The sequence below is a fragment of the Cibotium barometz genome, chromosome 42 (assembly GCF_041138505.1).
Source record: "Cibotium barometz isolate CiBa-2024 chromosome 42, ASM4113850v1, whole genome shotgun sequence".
Taxonomy (NCBI): domain Eukaryota; kingdom Viridiplantae; phylum Streptophyta; class Polypodiopsida; order Cyatheales; family Cibotiaceae; genus Cibotium; species Cibotium barometz.
This window is the reverse complement of record NC_141087.1, coordinates 38661607-38677340: the sequence shown is the minus strand read 5'-3', so window position 1 is coordinate 38677340 and position 15734 is coordinate 38661607. Positions and strand designations below refer to the sequence as shown.

At 47.5% G+C, this 15734-nt stretch overlaps 2 protein-coding genes across 2 annotated transcripts; one reads left to right on the top strand and one right to left on the bottom strand.

The window, feature by feature from the left end:
• The first annotated feature begins 7044 nt into the window (after nucleotides 1-7044).
• On the top strand, nucleotides 7045-7536 carry LOC147614457 (uncharacterized). Its single transcript, XM_086780537.1, has one exon. The coding sequence runs from the start codon at nucleotides 7045-7047 to the stop codon at nucleotides 7534-7536; it is 492 nt and encodes a 163-aa protein (XP_086636663.1).
• Nucleotides 7537-11835: 4299 nt separating this feature from the next.
• Nucleotides 11836-13745, bottom strand: LOC147614456 (uncharacterized). The gene is made up of 2 exons (XM_086780990.1): nucleotides 12690-13745; nucleotides 11836-12600 (listed from the first exon to the last, which is right to left on the bottom strand). The coding sequence occupies exons 1-2, from the start codon at nucleotides 13411-13413 to the stop codon at nucleotides 12482-12484; spliced, it is 843 nt and encodes a 280-aa protein (XP_086637116.1). The 5' UTR covers nucleotides 13414-13745; the 3' UTR covers nucleotides 11836-12481.
• Between the last annotated feature and the right edge of the window lie 1989 nt (nucleotides 13746-15734).

Here is a 15734-nt window from a genome sequence, read left to right as displayed (position 1 = left end):
CACCGGGACACCATGCTACAGTAGGAGTGCAGCTACAAGGCCACCGGCTCTCTACTAGGCTGAGAGTAAGAGAGCTGGAGAGAAAGTTCAGTGCCCTAGAGCAGGGTGCAGATTACTTCAGAAATGAAGTAGGCAGCCTAGATACAGGCTATAACCAAGTGATGGTTGAATTAGCTACTTTAGGTAGGCAGCTGGCAGATGCAAAGATTCAGATAGCACAACTAGATGTTGATCTGCGAGCCAAGGGTGGTGGAACAGCCAGCAGGATTAAGCCTAAGGAGCCAGAATCTTATGAAGGATTCCGGGATGCCAAGGTTTTGGAAAACTTCCTATATGATTGTGAGCAGTTCTTCATGAGTGCTAAACTCACCACGGAGCCTGAGAAGATCTTCCACGCATCTACCTTTCTCACCAAAGATGCTAAGCTTTGGTGGAGAAACTACTTGGACGATGTGTCCAATAACCGGAATGTCTTCACCGTCTCTACATGGGAAGAGATGAAGAAGGCCTTATAGAAACAGTTCTTACCCTTGAATTCGGAGTGGAAAGCCAGACAAGCTTTGGATAGCTTGAAACACACTGCAAGTATTAGAGAATACATAAAGGCTTTCCAGGCTTTAATGCTACAGATTAGAACCATGTCAGATGAGGATAGGTTCTTCCATTTCACTCATAAACTCCGGGAGTGGGCTCAGAATGAACTGCGTCGTCAGAATGTCACAAATCTGACTCAAGCTTATGAGGCAGCCGACCGCTTGACGGATTGGCAAGAACCAGGTCGTCAAGGAGGATCTTCAACCCTGTTGAAAATACAAGTGCATAGGGTATGTGCGGGAACAAGCCCTTGGTTAGAGGCTGTAAAAGAGGATGAGTAAATGTGAAAGAACCTGTGAAAAGGTGAGAAGAATCTACTGGGAGAGAATAAAGGGTAGCATAAGAAGATTTAGGAAGTGTCGAGATATTCTGGAAAGTGTAGAGATATTCTAGGAGATATTCTAGGAAAAGTGAAGAGGTGGAGGGAATCAGGAAAAAGAGGTGGAGTGAATCATGGAGAAATCAGTGGGATTTGATGCTTGATGTAAACTCTATAAATTGAGGCGTTGCCCTAATGAGAATTTGCTGGTTTTTAAGTATCCATGCCTATATTAATCTATTTGCTAATTACATACTAATTACATCTTAATTATTTGCTAATCACTTTGTTAATGATGTTGATTCTAGTGTTTGATCCACCATAGCTCATCACATTGCTCAAATTTCAACATGGTATCAGAGCCATGCTAATTTGTGAGCCCATTATCTTGCTAATTATTTTACTAATTAAGATTAGTAAAAAATTATAATTTTTCCTCTTTTTTTCAACTCACCTCTGTACCCCCAGCTGGTGGAAGAGCTCTAGCTCCTTGCATACTCAATCATTGGGCAAACCCTTCTAGCCCAAGGTAGCTAACCCAAAGGGACTCTAGCCTATGCAATCAAAAGCGTAAACCGCCCACGCTAGCTCTCGATTTTCGCAGATTTACAGGCGTCGATTTTTTGAGGAAAATTTGAGATCTTCTCTTCCACAAGTCAAATCAATCTAATTCCTCTTAGCCCCGGGGATTTTCAAGCATGCTCTACAAGCTGGTGAAGACAGAATTCAATTTCGTCAAGTCTATAGTGAGATCCAAGCTCTTCATCAAATCTGCAAGTGACTTTAGCAAAACAAAGATTAAGCTTTCAATATTTGGTCAATCTTGTGTTTCTTGGCTTAATCCTCTACTAGACTCATTGCTATTGATGCCTTTGAAAGCATTTGAGCTCATTTGAAGTCTAAGGCATCAGATCTGGACTCCCCGCATACTCTGTTTTTTACACACAAAACAGTGGATGCAGTGATTAATCAATACTAATCATTATATTTTGGTACAATTGAGGGTTCAAATTAACCATTAGGTATCTGATACAAATCCCTATAACTTCAAATTGCAATTCGGAGTTGGTTTGATACTCCAACCATTCCGTACAAATTGGTTACCCTTGATTTAATGTAATTTCTGGTGATTTTATGCTGATAAATTTGTTGTAATCATATCTTAAACACCAGATTGAGTTGTAAAAGGGTAGACACTGCCCTTGAATCTTGAAATTGGATCAAGAGGTAAGACCCCCTTCACATCACCATGAGTACAGCACAGGAAATAGCCAAATTTAATGGGGAGCAATTTTACACATGGTAGACAAAAACCATGTATTTACTCATGAGAAAAAATCTGTGGGGATTAGTTAAAGGGAGAGATGAATGCCCAGAGAGGAGAAAATGAGTAGAAGAGCAAGAATGAAAGGAGAAAATGAGTAGAAGAGCAAGAATAAAAAAGCATTGGGACTTATTGCACTCAGTTTAAATGATGAAATCATTCATCACATCATAGGGATACAATGAGCAAAAGATGCATGGGATGAACTCAATAAATTATTTGATACACAAGCAAAAAATTCAAAGATAAATCTGTTAATGCAATTCTACAAATTGGACATGAAAGAAAGTGAACCTTTAATCACACACTTGAACAAATATAAAAGCATTAAGCAACAGCTAGCAGCTATTGGCAAAAAGGTCGAAGATGATGAGGCACTAGCAGTGCTTCAAAGGTGATTATGAAAACATTATAGCAACACTAAAGAATGTACCTGAATTGAAGCTACACGAGATAGAAGCAGCTCTACTAGAGCAAGAGAGCAGAGGCAAAGAGAAGAAATGGCTCGACTCAACAGAAGGAGAAGAAAAAGCATTCTTCATCCGAGGAGGATTCTCTCAAGAACGAGAACGAGGAAGAGACAGAGTAGGAGGAAGGACCTTCACTTGCCACAAATGTGAAAAGCCAGGACACATGGCGAGAGACTGCTACAGCAAACCCAGTGAAGAAGGAACGACATCGACAAACTTCATGGAGGCTCCAAAGGAAGTAGAGTCGGATCATCTTTTCTGAGAGAGAGAGAGAGAGAGAGAGACCCCCAACCCAATGTAACATGCCCCAACAAAGTAAAACCACCTCTGAGCCACCGATGATGTAGGCCACGTGGTAGATGTATGTGTGAGCACTTTAGTCAAGGTCGCGAGCACTTATAGTAGCCTTGGACACATAAAGAGAGAGAGTGTCAAGGACTATGGAGTTTAGGGACTTGAGGCACTGGTCGCGGGCTATCAAGTAAGAGGGAAACTTGGTATAGGGTCCAGGTGTGCTAGAGAGTATTCACTTGAGGGGAGGTGTTGAAAATACAAGTGAATAGGGTGTGTGCGGGAACAAGCCCTTGGTTAGAGGCTGTAAAAGAGAATGAGTAAATGTGAAAGACCTGTGAAAAGGTGAGAAGAATCTACTGGGAGAGAATAAAGGGTAGCATGAGAAGATTTAGGAAGTGTGGAGATATTATAGGAAGTGTGGAGATATTCTGGGAAAAGTGAAGAGGTGGAGAGAATCAGGGAAAAGAGGTGGAGTGAATCATGGAGAAATCAGTGGGATTTGATGCTTGATGTAAACTCTATAAATTGAGGCATTGTCCTAATGAGAATTTGCTGGTTTTTGAGTATCCATGCCTACATTAATCTATTTGCTAATTACCTACTAATTACGTCTTAATTATTTACTAGTCACTTTGTTAATGATGTTGATTCTAGTGTTTGATCCACCATAGCTCATCACATTGCTCAAATTTCAACAAACCCAAGGGAAGAAAAGATCAGATTCTGGTTCGATTGCATCTAAAGGAAACCCTACGGGGGGACCAAAAGCCAAGGTGGGCTTTAAAAACAAGAAGAAGGACTTTAAGGGTGGCGGTACCATGTATGCTCCAAAGGGGACCGCAGGAGATGCAGCCACTTCTTCCAAGAAGGGAGCTTCTGGAGGCAAAGCTGAAAGTTCCAAATCAGGTACCAGCAGTTCAACTAAGTCCACGGCCAAGAGCAAGGAGGTGGATTCTTTTATCTGCAGTGGCAATCACTTTGCTAGGGATTGTCCTATTAAACAGTCCATGCAGGGAATGTAGTAGCAGCAGGTACATGGGACAAGCTCCAATGTCCAGAGCTTGGGTACAATTCAACGGCTGAATGCCATTGAAGAGGGATCTCAAGAGAAGCTCAACAGATTGCTGTATATTTCAGCCATAGTCAATGGAAGGCCCGTGCGGGCTATGGTGGATAGTGGGGCAACCACAATTTCATCACTCCGCAGAAGGCCAAGGAGTGCGTGATGAAAGTAGAGGTAGATACAACCTCTGTGATGAAGGCAGTAAATTCAGCAGCCAAGAGGGTGAGCAAACGGGCAAAAGGAGTGCCTGTCACCGTGGGTGAGAAGACCCACAAGACCGAGTTCAGTATGGTCGAGATGGACAACTTTGACATAGCACTGGGATAGACATGGCTACGGGCAGCCAAGGTTCTTATTTCCCCATATTCGGAACAGCTCTTGCTGTTAGGAGAAGAGCGGATACAAGTGATAGACGCTTCTCCAGAGCCTCAGCCCGCATACCCAAAGTTGCTGTCGGCATTGCAGATGAAGAGGGCTGCACGGAAGGGATCACAGATGATCCTGGCAGCTCTAATAGAGAAGAAAGGGGATGAAGTCCAGCAAGAGGAGATTCAGCCCGAGATGAGGGCTCTGACGGACAGATTCCGACATGTCATGCCGGCTGAATTACCAAGAGAGCTTCCGCCCAAGCATTGGGTGGACCACAGGATCGAGATCATGCCAGGTAGTGAGCTGCCTTCAAAGGCTCCTTACAGGCTGAACAGGGAGGAAACTTTGGAGTTGAAGAAGCAATTGGATGAGCTCCTGGAAGTGGGGTTTATCAGGCCCTCCCATTCACCATATGGGACCCTGGTTCTTTTTGTGAAGAAGAAGGATGGCAGCATGAGGATGTGCATAGACTACCGGGCCTTAAACAAGATCACAATAAAGAATAAGTACCCGCTTCCAAATCTGAGGGAGCTTTTTGATCAGTTGGGTAGAGCAAAGTTCTTTACCAAAATTGACCTCAGGTCTGGGTACTACCAAATCCGGATAGCGGACCAAGATGTGGAGAAGACAGCTTGCCGAACAAGATATGGGTCCTATGAATGGTTAGTGATGCCATTCGAGTTGACAAATGCACCCGCAACGTTCTCTACCCTCATGAGTCAGATTTTTCAGAAGCATCTGGATGACTTTGTGGTGGTATATACCTGGATGATATTCTGATTTACAGCCCAACGTGGCTGAAGCATCTGGAGGATGTGGAGAAGGTGCTGGTTATCTTACAGGACAATGCATTATACTTTAAGGAAAGCAAGTGTGAGTTCGGTGTGACAATTGTCTACTTCTTGGGCTTCAAGGTGAGTGATGGAAAGCTCATGCCAGATGAAAACAAAGTAAGGGCCATGGTGGAATGGCCTACCCCCAGGACGATATTTGATGTTAGATCTTTCCATGGGTTGGCCCAGTTTTACAGGATCTTTGTGGGTGAATATGCAGGTTTGGCAACCCCACTCACTAACTTGACAAAGGGAGCACACAGGTGGAATTGGACTCCCAAATGTCAGGCCGCTTTTGACTTGATTAAGGAGATATTAGCCTCCCATCCATGCTTGGTGCTGCCAGATTTTGAACAACCTTTCGAAGTGCATACAGATGCATCAGATCATGCCATTGGAGGGGTCTTGATGCAGCATGGGCAGCCAGTAGCATATGAGAGCAGAAAGCTTATGGATCGGGAGACTCGGTATCCTACCCATGAGAAGGAGATGACAGCTGTGGTGCATTGCCTACGGGTATGGAAGCACTATTTGATGGGGAAACACTTCGTGGTTCACACAGACAATGTGACAACCACATACTTTGTGTCTCAGCCAAAGTTGACACCTAAACAGGCTAGGTGGCAGGACTTTCTTGCTGGATTTGATTTTGAGCTGAGGTACAAGCTAGGCAAAGACAATGTGGTGGCGGATGCATTGAGTCGGAGGGCTCACCTAGCATCTGCACAGATATTGACTTCTTATGAGCTGATGGAAGCCATTAAGAATGGCTATGCTGAGGATGATTTTGCTATGGCATTACTTGCAGGAGTGGAACAGAAACCTGTGAGGTATACTGCTGTTCGTGATGGGCTGATTTACTACAAGCAAAGACGCTTGTATGTCCCAGCCACAGGAGGGCTGAGAAGGGAACTTTTGAGGGAACACCATGACACCACGTGGGCTGGTCATCCTGGACAGGAGAAGACATTAGAGCTGGTGGCACAATCCTTTTATTGGCCTTACATGGAAAGAGATGTGGATGCTTATGTACGCACATGTAATGTGTGCTTGCAGGATAAGGCTGAGAGGCGGAGGACAGCCGGATTGTTGAAGCCATTGCAGATCCCGGAGAGGCCATGGGAATCCGTTTCCATGGATTTCATAACATGCCTACCACCATCAGAAGAGTAGGGATCTATGTAGTAGTAGACAGGTTGACTAAGTATTCTCATTTTATACCCATTGGTTACCCATGCGAAGCAGAAGATACAGCCAAACACTTCTTCAGTAAGGTGTTTAAGTACCATGGTCTACCGAGAGAGATCATTAGTGATAGAGACTCTAGGTTTACTGGGAACTTCTGGAGTACGCTGTTTGCACTAGCAGGTACAACACTAAGGTTCAGCTCCTCGTGCCATCCGGAGACTGATGGGCAGACGGAGCAGGTGAACCAAATATTGGAAGATTACCTGAGGCACTATGTACAGTTGGATCAACAAGATTGGTCAAAGTTTCTGGATATTGCTGAATATTCCTACAACTCTCACCGGCATAGCTCTACGGGCTTTTCTCCGTTCGAGCTTAGTTGTGGCTACCAACCATGGTCACCCGGAGATCTCGTTGTGGAGCCTTTGGCCAAAGTTGCACCCGCAGGCGGGAGATTCTTGGAGACTTGGCGGGAGCGGTTATAGGTGGCTAGGAGAACATTGGAGAAAGCACAAGCTAGGTACAAGAAGTATGCACACAGGAAGAGGAGACACGAAGTGTTCTCAGAAGGTGAGAAGGTCTACTTAAAGATGGATCCAGGACAATTCAGTTTGCCTTCAGGGATCACTGATCGTCTTGCTAGGAGGTATGACGGTCCATTCAAGATTGTTGAGAAGATTAATGATTTGGTGTACAGCTTGGCTCTTCCAGAGCACATGCAGGTACACCCGGTGTTTCACATATCCATGCTCAAATCAGCACCAAAAGACTCTGACCCGCAGCGGGTTGTAGTGGATAGAGGGCCAGCCTTGGTAGTTGACCGAGGAAGTGGGTTTGAGTTGGAACACATAATCAGGCACAAGGACTGGTGGAATCAGTTTGGTCCAAACAGGACATACTTGTGTAAGTGGAAAGGCAAGGGTTTTGAGGAGAACTCGTGGCAAAAGGCTCCAACTTTGTGGAAGTTTGAGGAGCAGGTGAACGAGTATAATGTTCACCACCCTTTGATCCGACCTCGAGGGAAGGGAGTCTGGAATCGAGGGGGGGAGTGTGACGAGGACGCTCGTCATGCGAGGTCATGAATGACACGCGGGGGATACCGCATGCTTGCAGCCGATGGAGGAGCTAAGGATCCAAGTATTATGGTTCAAGTCCGTTCAGATGGAGGTGGCCGGACAAGCTTAGTGTGTTGAGTGGTCATCACATTAGGCATGGTATGGAAGCCCATTAGGGAAAGGAGATGCAAATGGGTGCATAACCAGGCATGGGCGACATGCATAGACAAAGGGGTGCTTGGGGACAACACAACACATAGGCAAGCGAGAGGAGGCGCACCAGGCGGCGGGCCGCACAGTGTGTAGGGGCGGGTTGCATCAAAGAAGCAGGCCGGCTGTGCATAAAGCAAACGGGTCTCATCCTTGGGACAGCCGGGCCTCATCTAGGGCAGCCGGGTCCCATCGTGGAGCAGCCGCCTACATACAGAGCAACCGGGTCATGCACAGGGCAGCTGCCTACACCATGGAGCAAACGATGGAGATCGTGGGCAGCTGTGGACTGTAGCGGAGGCTTGGGTGCGCATCAACAACTCGTGGCCAAGAAGGGGACTGCATCGGCAAGCACACAGCAGGACCACACCCGCGTGGAACCCTTCGAAGCAGAGGAAGCAAGCAGCAGGGTCACGCCTACGTGATTCCAGAGAGCAAGGCAATGGACAGCCTTCTCAGCAAAGCCACACCTGCGTGGTAAGCAGGATTACAGCCAGGGCACGCACGGTGTACGTGCTAACCTAGGTTCAGCGGAGGTATAATTGATTATCATTGTATATTCAGGGTTTTCTGGAATACAGCCTCTTTGGGCTTGATGTATGTGTGAAGGGGTTGTGGCCTCTCTCTGCTGTTTGAAGTATTACGTGCTGTGACGGAGTTGTGGCTCCGTGGGTGTGTGAGTAAAGAGTTGTGGTGATTGATTATTAGAAGATGTGATGATGTGATGCAGAGGTAGCTAGTGCAATGATGTTTACATTATGCTGTGATGGATGTCTTGGATGTTGATAGCTTAGTGGGTTCTTATTACTGGAGGGACGGACTAGTAGATTGTTGGTTTATTTGGGATGGTAGTGGTTCAGCACAGGCAGCTTGAAGGAAAAAAGTGAGATTGTGCGAGACCCTCATTACAGGGAGGGAGTGTAATGAGGGTCTCGCACAATCTCACTTTTTCCCTTCAAGCTGCCTATGCTGAACCACTACCATCCCAAATAAACCAACAATCTACTAGTCCGTCCCTCCAGTAATAAGAACCCACTAAGCTATCAACATCCAAGACATCCATCACAGCATAATGTAAACATCATTGCACTAGCTACCTCTGCATCACATCATCACATCTTCTAATAATCAATCACCACAACTCTTTACTCACACACCCACGGAGCCACAACTCCGTCACAGCATGTAATACTTCAAACAACAGAGAGAGGCTACAACCCCTTCACACATACATCAAGCCCAAGGAGACTGTATTCCAGAAACCTTGATTATACAATATCACTAATAATCATGCCTCCTTTGAGCCAGGCTTGGCATGCACACCGTGCATGCTCTGAACTTGCAATCCTGCTTACCACGCAGGTGTGGCTTTGCTGAGAAGACTGTCCATTGCCTCCTCTTTGGAATCACGCAGGTGTGACCGGCCATGTTGCTTCCTACTGCTTCGAAGGGCTCCACGCAGGTGTGGACCTGCTGAACGGCTGCCTCTGCAACCTCCCTCTTCGCCACGATCTACAAATACACACGCAAGCTTTGCTACAGCCCACGGCTGTCCATCGCTTGCTCAATTGTGTAGGCGCTGCTCCTCATGAACCTGCCTGCTCCTATGCATAGAGGCGGCTGCTCCAGAGATGACCCCTGGCTGCCCTATGCGTAGGTGGCCCCTGGCTGCCCTATGCGTAGGTGGCCTGCTTGAGATGAGACCCGGCTGCTCTGTTGCACAACCGGCCCGCTTCCTTGATGCCGACCGTCGCCTTGCGCACTGCAGCCCGTTAACGGCCTGTATGCGCCTCCTTCTCCCTTGCCTTGTGTGTGTCGTGTTGTGTTCTTGCCTAAGCCCTCTACGCTTATGCATACCCCCGGCCGGCCATCAGTTACCAACCGCCTCATGGATGCGCATGGTATCCCGTCCATGCTCCATCGTATGGTCGCCTACCTCTTGGCCTTGTGCCCATTCACATCTCCGACCACCATAGGCTTCCACACCATGCCTAGTGTAATGTACCTACACCACACCAAGCTTGTCCAGCCACCTCCATCTGAACGGACTTGAACCATAATACTTGGACCCTTAGTGAGCTCTCCTAAGGCCCCGTTCAACTGTAACTCCATAAACCCTTGCAGCTCCATTTACAAGTCTTATGCTAGCTACTCCCGCAACTCCTCCGTCGGCTGCGAGCATGCGGTATCCCCTGCGTGTCATTCATGACCTCGCATGACGAGCGTCCTCGTCACACTCCCCCCCTCGATTCCAGACTCCCTTCCCTCGATCAAAGGGTGGTGAACATTATACTCGTTCACCTGCTCCTCACACTTCCACAAAGTTGGAGCCTTTTGCCAGTAGTTCTCCTCAGAACCCTTGCCTTTCCACTTACATAAGTATGTCCTGTTTGGACCAAACTGATTCCACCAGTCCTTGTGCCTGATTATGTGTTCCAACTCATACCCACTTCCTCGGTCAACTACCAAGGCTGCTTCTCTGTCCACTACAACCCACTGTGGGTCAGAGTCTTTTGGTGCTGATCTGAGCATGGATATGTGAAACACCGGGTGTACCTGCATGTGCTCTGGAAGAGCCAACCTGTACACCAAATCATTAATCTTCTCAACAATCCTGAATGGACCATCATACCTCCTGGCAAGACGGCAATGATCCCTGAAGGCAAACTAAATTGTCCTGGATCTATCTTTAAGTAGACCTTCTCACCTTCTGAGAACACTTCGTGTCTCCTCTTCCTGTCGGCATAATTCTTGTACCTAGCTTGTGCTTTCTCCAATGTTCTCCTAGCCACCTGTAACCGCTCCTGCCAAGTCTCCAAGAATCCCCCGCCTGCGGGTGCAACTTTGGCCAAAGGCTGCACACTGAGATCTCCGGGTGACCATGGTTGGCAGCCACAGCTAAGCTGGAACGGAGAGAAGCCCGTAGAGCTATGCCGGTGAGAGTTATAGGAATATTCAGCAATATCCAAAAACTTTGACCAATCTTGTTGATCCAACTGTACATAGTGCCTCAGGTAATCTTCCAATATCTGGTTCACCCGCTCCGTCTGCCCATGAGTCTCCGGATGGTACAAGGAACTGAACCTTAGTGTTGTACCTGCTAGTGCAAACAGCGTACTCCAGAAGTTCCCAGTAAACCTAGAGTCTCTGTCACTAATGATCTCTCTCGGTAGACCATGGTACTTAAACACCTTACTGAAGAAGTGTTTGGCTGTATCTTCTGCTTCGCATGGAGAACCAATGGGTATAAAATGAGAATACTTAGTCAACCTGTCCACTACTACATGGTAGGCATGTTATGAAATCCATGGAAACGGATTCCCATGGCCTCTCCAGGATCTGCAATGGCTTCAACAATCCGGCTGTCCTCCGCCTCTCAACCTTATCCTGCAAGCACACATTAAATGTGCGTACATAAGCATCCACATCTCTTTCCATGTAAGGCCAATAAAAGGATTGTGCCACCAGCTCTAATGTCTTCTCCTGTCCAGGATGACCAGCCCACGTGGTGTCATGGTGTTCCCTCAGAAGTTCCCTTCTCAGCCCTCCTGTGGCTAGGACATACAAGCGTCTTTGCTTGTAGTAAATCAGCCCATCACGAACAGCAGTATACCTCACAGGTTTCTGTTCCACTCCTGCAAGTAATGCCATAGCAAAATCATCCTCAGCATAGCCATTCTTAATGGCTTCCATCAGCTCATAAGAAGTCAATATCTGTGCAGATGCTAGGTGAGCCCTCCGACTCAATGCATCCGCCACCACATTGTCTTTGCCTAGCTTGTACCTCAGCTCAAAATCAAATCCAGCAAGAAAGTCCTGCCACCTAGCCTGTTTAGGTGTCAACTTTGGCTGAGACACAAAGTATGTGGTTGTCACATTGTCTGTGTGAACCACGAAGTGTTTCCCCATCAAATAGTGCTTCCATACCCGTAGGCAATGCACCACAGCTGTCATCTCCTTCTCATGGGTAGGATACCGAGTCTCCCGATCCATGAGCTTTCTGCTCTAATATGCTACTGGCTGCCCATGCTGCATCAAGACCTCTCCAATGGCATGATCTGATGCATCTGTATGCACTTCGAAAGGTTGTTCAAAATCTGGCAGCACCAAGCATGGATGGGAGGCTAATATCTCCTTAATCAAGTCAAAAGCGGCCTGACATTTGGGAGTCCAATTCCACCTGTGTCCTCCCTTTGTCAAGTTAGTGAGTGGGGTTGCCAAACCTGCATATTCACCCACAAAGATCCTGTAAAACTGGGCCAACCCATGGAAAGATCTAACATCAAATATCCTGGGGTAGGCCATTCCACAATGGCCCTTACTTTGTTTTCATCCGGCATGAGCTTTCCATCACTCACCTTGAAGCCCAAGAAGTAGACAATTGTCACACCGAACTCACACTTGCTTTCCTTCAAGTATAATGCATTGTCCTGTAAGATAACCAGCACCTTCTCCACATCCTCCAGATGCTTCAGCCACGTTGGGCTGTAAATCAGAATATCATCCAGGTATACCACCACAAAGTCATCCAGATGCTTCTGAAAAATCTGATTCATGAGGGTAGAGAACGTTGCGGGTGCATGTCAACCCGAATGGCATCACTAACCATTCATAGGACCCATATCTTGTGATGCAAGCTGTCTTCTCCACATCTTGGTCCGCTATCCGGATTTGGTAGTACCCAGACCTGAGGTCAATTTTGGTAAAGAACTTTGCTCTACCCAACTGATCAAAAAGCTCCCTCAGATTTGGAAGCGGGTACTTATTCTTTATTGTGATCTTGTTTAAGGCCCGGTAGTCTATGCACATCCTCATGCTGCCATCCTTCTTCTTCACAAAAAGAACCGGGGCCCCATATGGTGAACGGGAGGGCCTGATGAACCCGGCTTCCAGGAGTTCATCCAGTTGCTTCTTCAACTCCAAAGTTTCCTCCCTGTTCAGCCTGTAAGGAGCCTTTGAAGGCGGCTCACTACCTGGCATGATCTCGATCCTGTGATCCACCCAACGCTTGGGCGGAAGCTCTCTTGGTAATTCAGCCGGCATGACATGTCGGAATCTGTCTATCAGAGCCCTCATCTCGGGCTGAATCTCCTCTTGCTGGACTTCATCCCCTTTCTTCTCTATTAGAGCTGCCAGGATCATCTGTGATCCCTTCCGTGCAGCCCTCTTCATCTGCAATGCCGAGGGCAACTTTGGGTATGCGAGCTGAGGCTCTGGAGAAGCGTCTACCACTTGTATCCGCTCTTCTCCTAACAGCAAGAGCTGTTCCGAGTATGGGGAAATAAGAACCTTGGCTGCCCGTAGCCATGTCTGTCCCAGTGCTAAGTCAAAGTCGTCCATCTCGACCACACTGAACTCGGTCCTGTGGGTCTTCTCACCCACGGTGACAGGCACTCCTTTTGCCCGTTTGCTCACCCTCTTGGCTGCTGAATTTACTACCTTCATCACAGAGGTTGTATCTACCTCTACTTTCATCCCGCACTCCTTGGCCTTCTGCGGAGTGATGAAATTGTGGGTTGCCCCACTATCCACCGTAGCCCGCACGGGCCTTCCATTGACTATGGCTGAAATATACAGCAATCTGTTGAGCTTCTCCTGAGATCCCTCTTCGATGGCATTCAGCCGTTGAATTGTACCCAAGCTCTGGACATTGGAGCTTGTCCCATGTACTTGCTGCTGCTGCATTCCCTGCATTCCATTGACTATGGCTGAAATATACAGCAATCTGTTGAGCTTCTCCTAAGATCCCTCTTCGATGGCATTCAGCCGTTGAATTGTACCCAAGCTCTGGACATTGGAGCTTGTCCCATGTACTTGCTGCTGCTGCATTCCCTGTATGGACTGTTTAATAGGACAATCCCTAGCAAAGTGATTGCCACTGCAGATAAAACAATCCACCTCCTTGCTCTTGGCCGTGGACTTAGCTGAACTGCTGGTACCTGATTTGGAACTTTCAGCTTTGCCTCCAGAAGCTCCCTTCTTGGAAGAAGTGGCTGCATCTCCTGCGGTCCCCTTTGGAACATACATGGTACCGCCACCCTTAAAGTCCTTCTTCTTGTTTTAAAGCCCACCTTGGCTTTTGGTCCCTCCGTAGGGTTTCCTTTAGATGCAGCCGAACCAAAATCTGATCCTTTCTTCCCTTGGGTTGAAGATCCTCCTTGACGACCTGGTTCTTGCTAATCCGTCAAGCGGTCGGCTGCGTCATAAGCTTGAGTCAGATTTGTGACATTCTGATGACGCAGCTCATTCTGAGCCCACTCCCGGAGTCTATGAGTGAAATGGAAGAACCTGTCCTCATCTGACATGGTTCTAATCTGCAGCATTAAAGCCTGGAAAGCCTTTATGTATTCTCTAATACTTGCAGTGTGTTTCAAGCTATCCAAAGCTTGTCTGGCTTTCCACTCCGAATTCAAGGGTAAGAACTGTTTCTGTAAGGCCTTCTTCATCTCTTCCCATGTGGAGACGGTGAAGACATTCCGATTATTGGACACATCGTCCAAGTAGTTTCTCCACCAAAGCTTAGCATCTTTGGTGAGAAGGATAGATGCGTGGAAGATCTTCTCAGCTTCCATGGTGCATGAAGAACTGCTCACAATCATACAGGAAGTTTTCCAAAACCTTGGCATCCCGGAATCCTTCATAAGATTCCGGCTCCTTAGGCTTAATCCTGCTGGCTGTTCCACCACCCTTGGCTCGCAGATCAACATCTAGTTGTGCTATCTGAATCTTTGCATCTACCAGCTGTAGCTAATTCAACCATCACTTGGTTATAACCTGTATCTAGGCGGCCTACTTCATTTCTGAAGTAATCTGCACCCTGCTCTAGGGCACTTAACTTTCTCTCCAGCTCTCTTACTTTCAGCCTAGTGGTGGCCTTGTAGGTGCACTCCTACCGTAGCATGGTGTCCCGGTGGGTCGGCCTCAAGATCTTGCACTCTTTCAGCCTCATTTTCTTCTACAATCTCCATCACTTAGTGATTCTTTGATTGCCTTAGGCTCTGATACCACTCTAATGAGGATCTCGCACAATCTCACTTTTTCCCTTCAAGCTGTCTGTGCTGAACCACTACCATCCCAAATAAACCAACAATCTACTAGTCCGTCCCTCCTAGTGAACCCACTAAGCTATCAACATCCAAGACATCCATCACAGCATAATATAAACATCATAGCACTAGCTACCTCTGCATCACATCATCGCATCTTCTAATAATCAATCACCATAACTCTTTACTCACACACCCACGGAGCCACAACTCCGTCACAGCATGTAATACTTCAAACAGCAGAGAGAGGCCACAACCCCTCACACATACATCAAACACAAGGAGGCTGTATTCCAGAAACCCTAAATATACAATTATCACTAATAATCATGTCTCCTCTGAGCCAGGCTTGGCACGCACACCGTGCATGCTCTGAACTTGCAATCCTGCTTACCACGCAGGTGTGGCTCTGCTGAGAAGACTGTCCATTGCCTCCTCTTTGGAATCACGTAGATGTGACCCTGCCGTGTTGCTTCCTACTGCTTCGAAGGGCTCCACGCAGGTGTGGACCTGCTGAACAACTGCCTCTGCAACCTCCCCCTTCGCCACGATCTGCAAATACACACGCAAGCTTTGCTACAGCCCACGGCTGTCCATCGCTTGCTCAATGGTGTAGGCGCTGCTCCTCATGAACCTGTGTGTAGAGGCGGCTGCTCCAGAGATGACCCCCGGCTGCCCTATGCGTAGGCGGCCCGCTTGAGATGAGACCCGGCTGCTCTGTTGCACAGCCGGCCCGCTTCCTTGATGCCAGCCGTCACCTTGCGCACTGCAGCCCGTTGCCTGTATGCGCCTCCTTCTCCCTTGCCTTGTGTGTGTCGTGTTGTGTTCTTGCCTAAGCCCTCTACGCTTATGCATACCCCCGGCCGGCCATCAGTTACCAACCGCCTCATGGATGCGCATGGTATCCCGTCCATGCTCCATCGTATGGTCGCTTACCTCTTGGCCTTGTGCCCATTCACATCTCCGACC

Bases quoted from the DNA above. Each gene is read 5' to 3' on its own strand.
- LOC147614457 (XM_086780537.1), top strand. From the start codon at position 7,045: ATGGATCCAGGACAATTCAGTTTGCCTTCAGGGATCACTGATCGTCTT.
- LOC147614456 (XM_086780990.1), bottom strand. From the start codon at position 13,413: ATGCAGGGAATGCAGCAGCAGCAAGTACATGGGACAAGCTCCAATGTC. The intron at 12,601-12,689 runs GTGAGCCGCCTT...CTGGAAGCCGGG, and splicing joins GATCGAGATCATGCCAGGTA to TTCATCAGGCCCTCCCGTTC.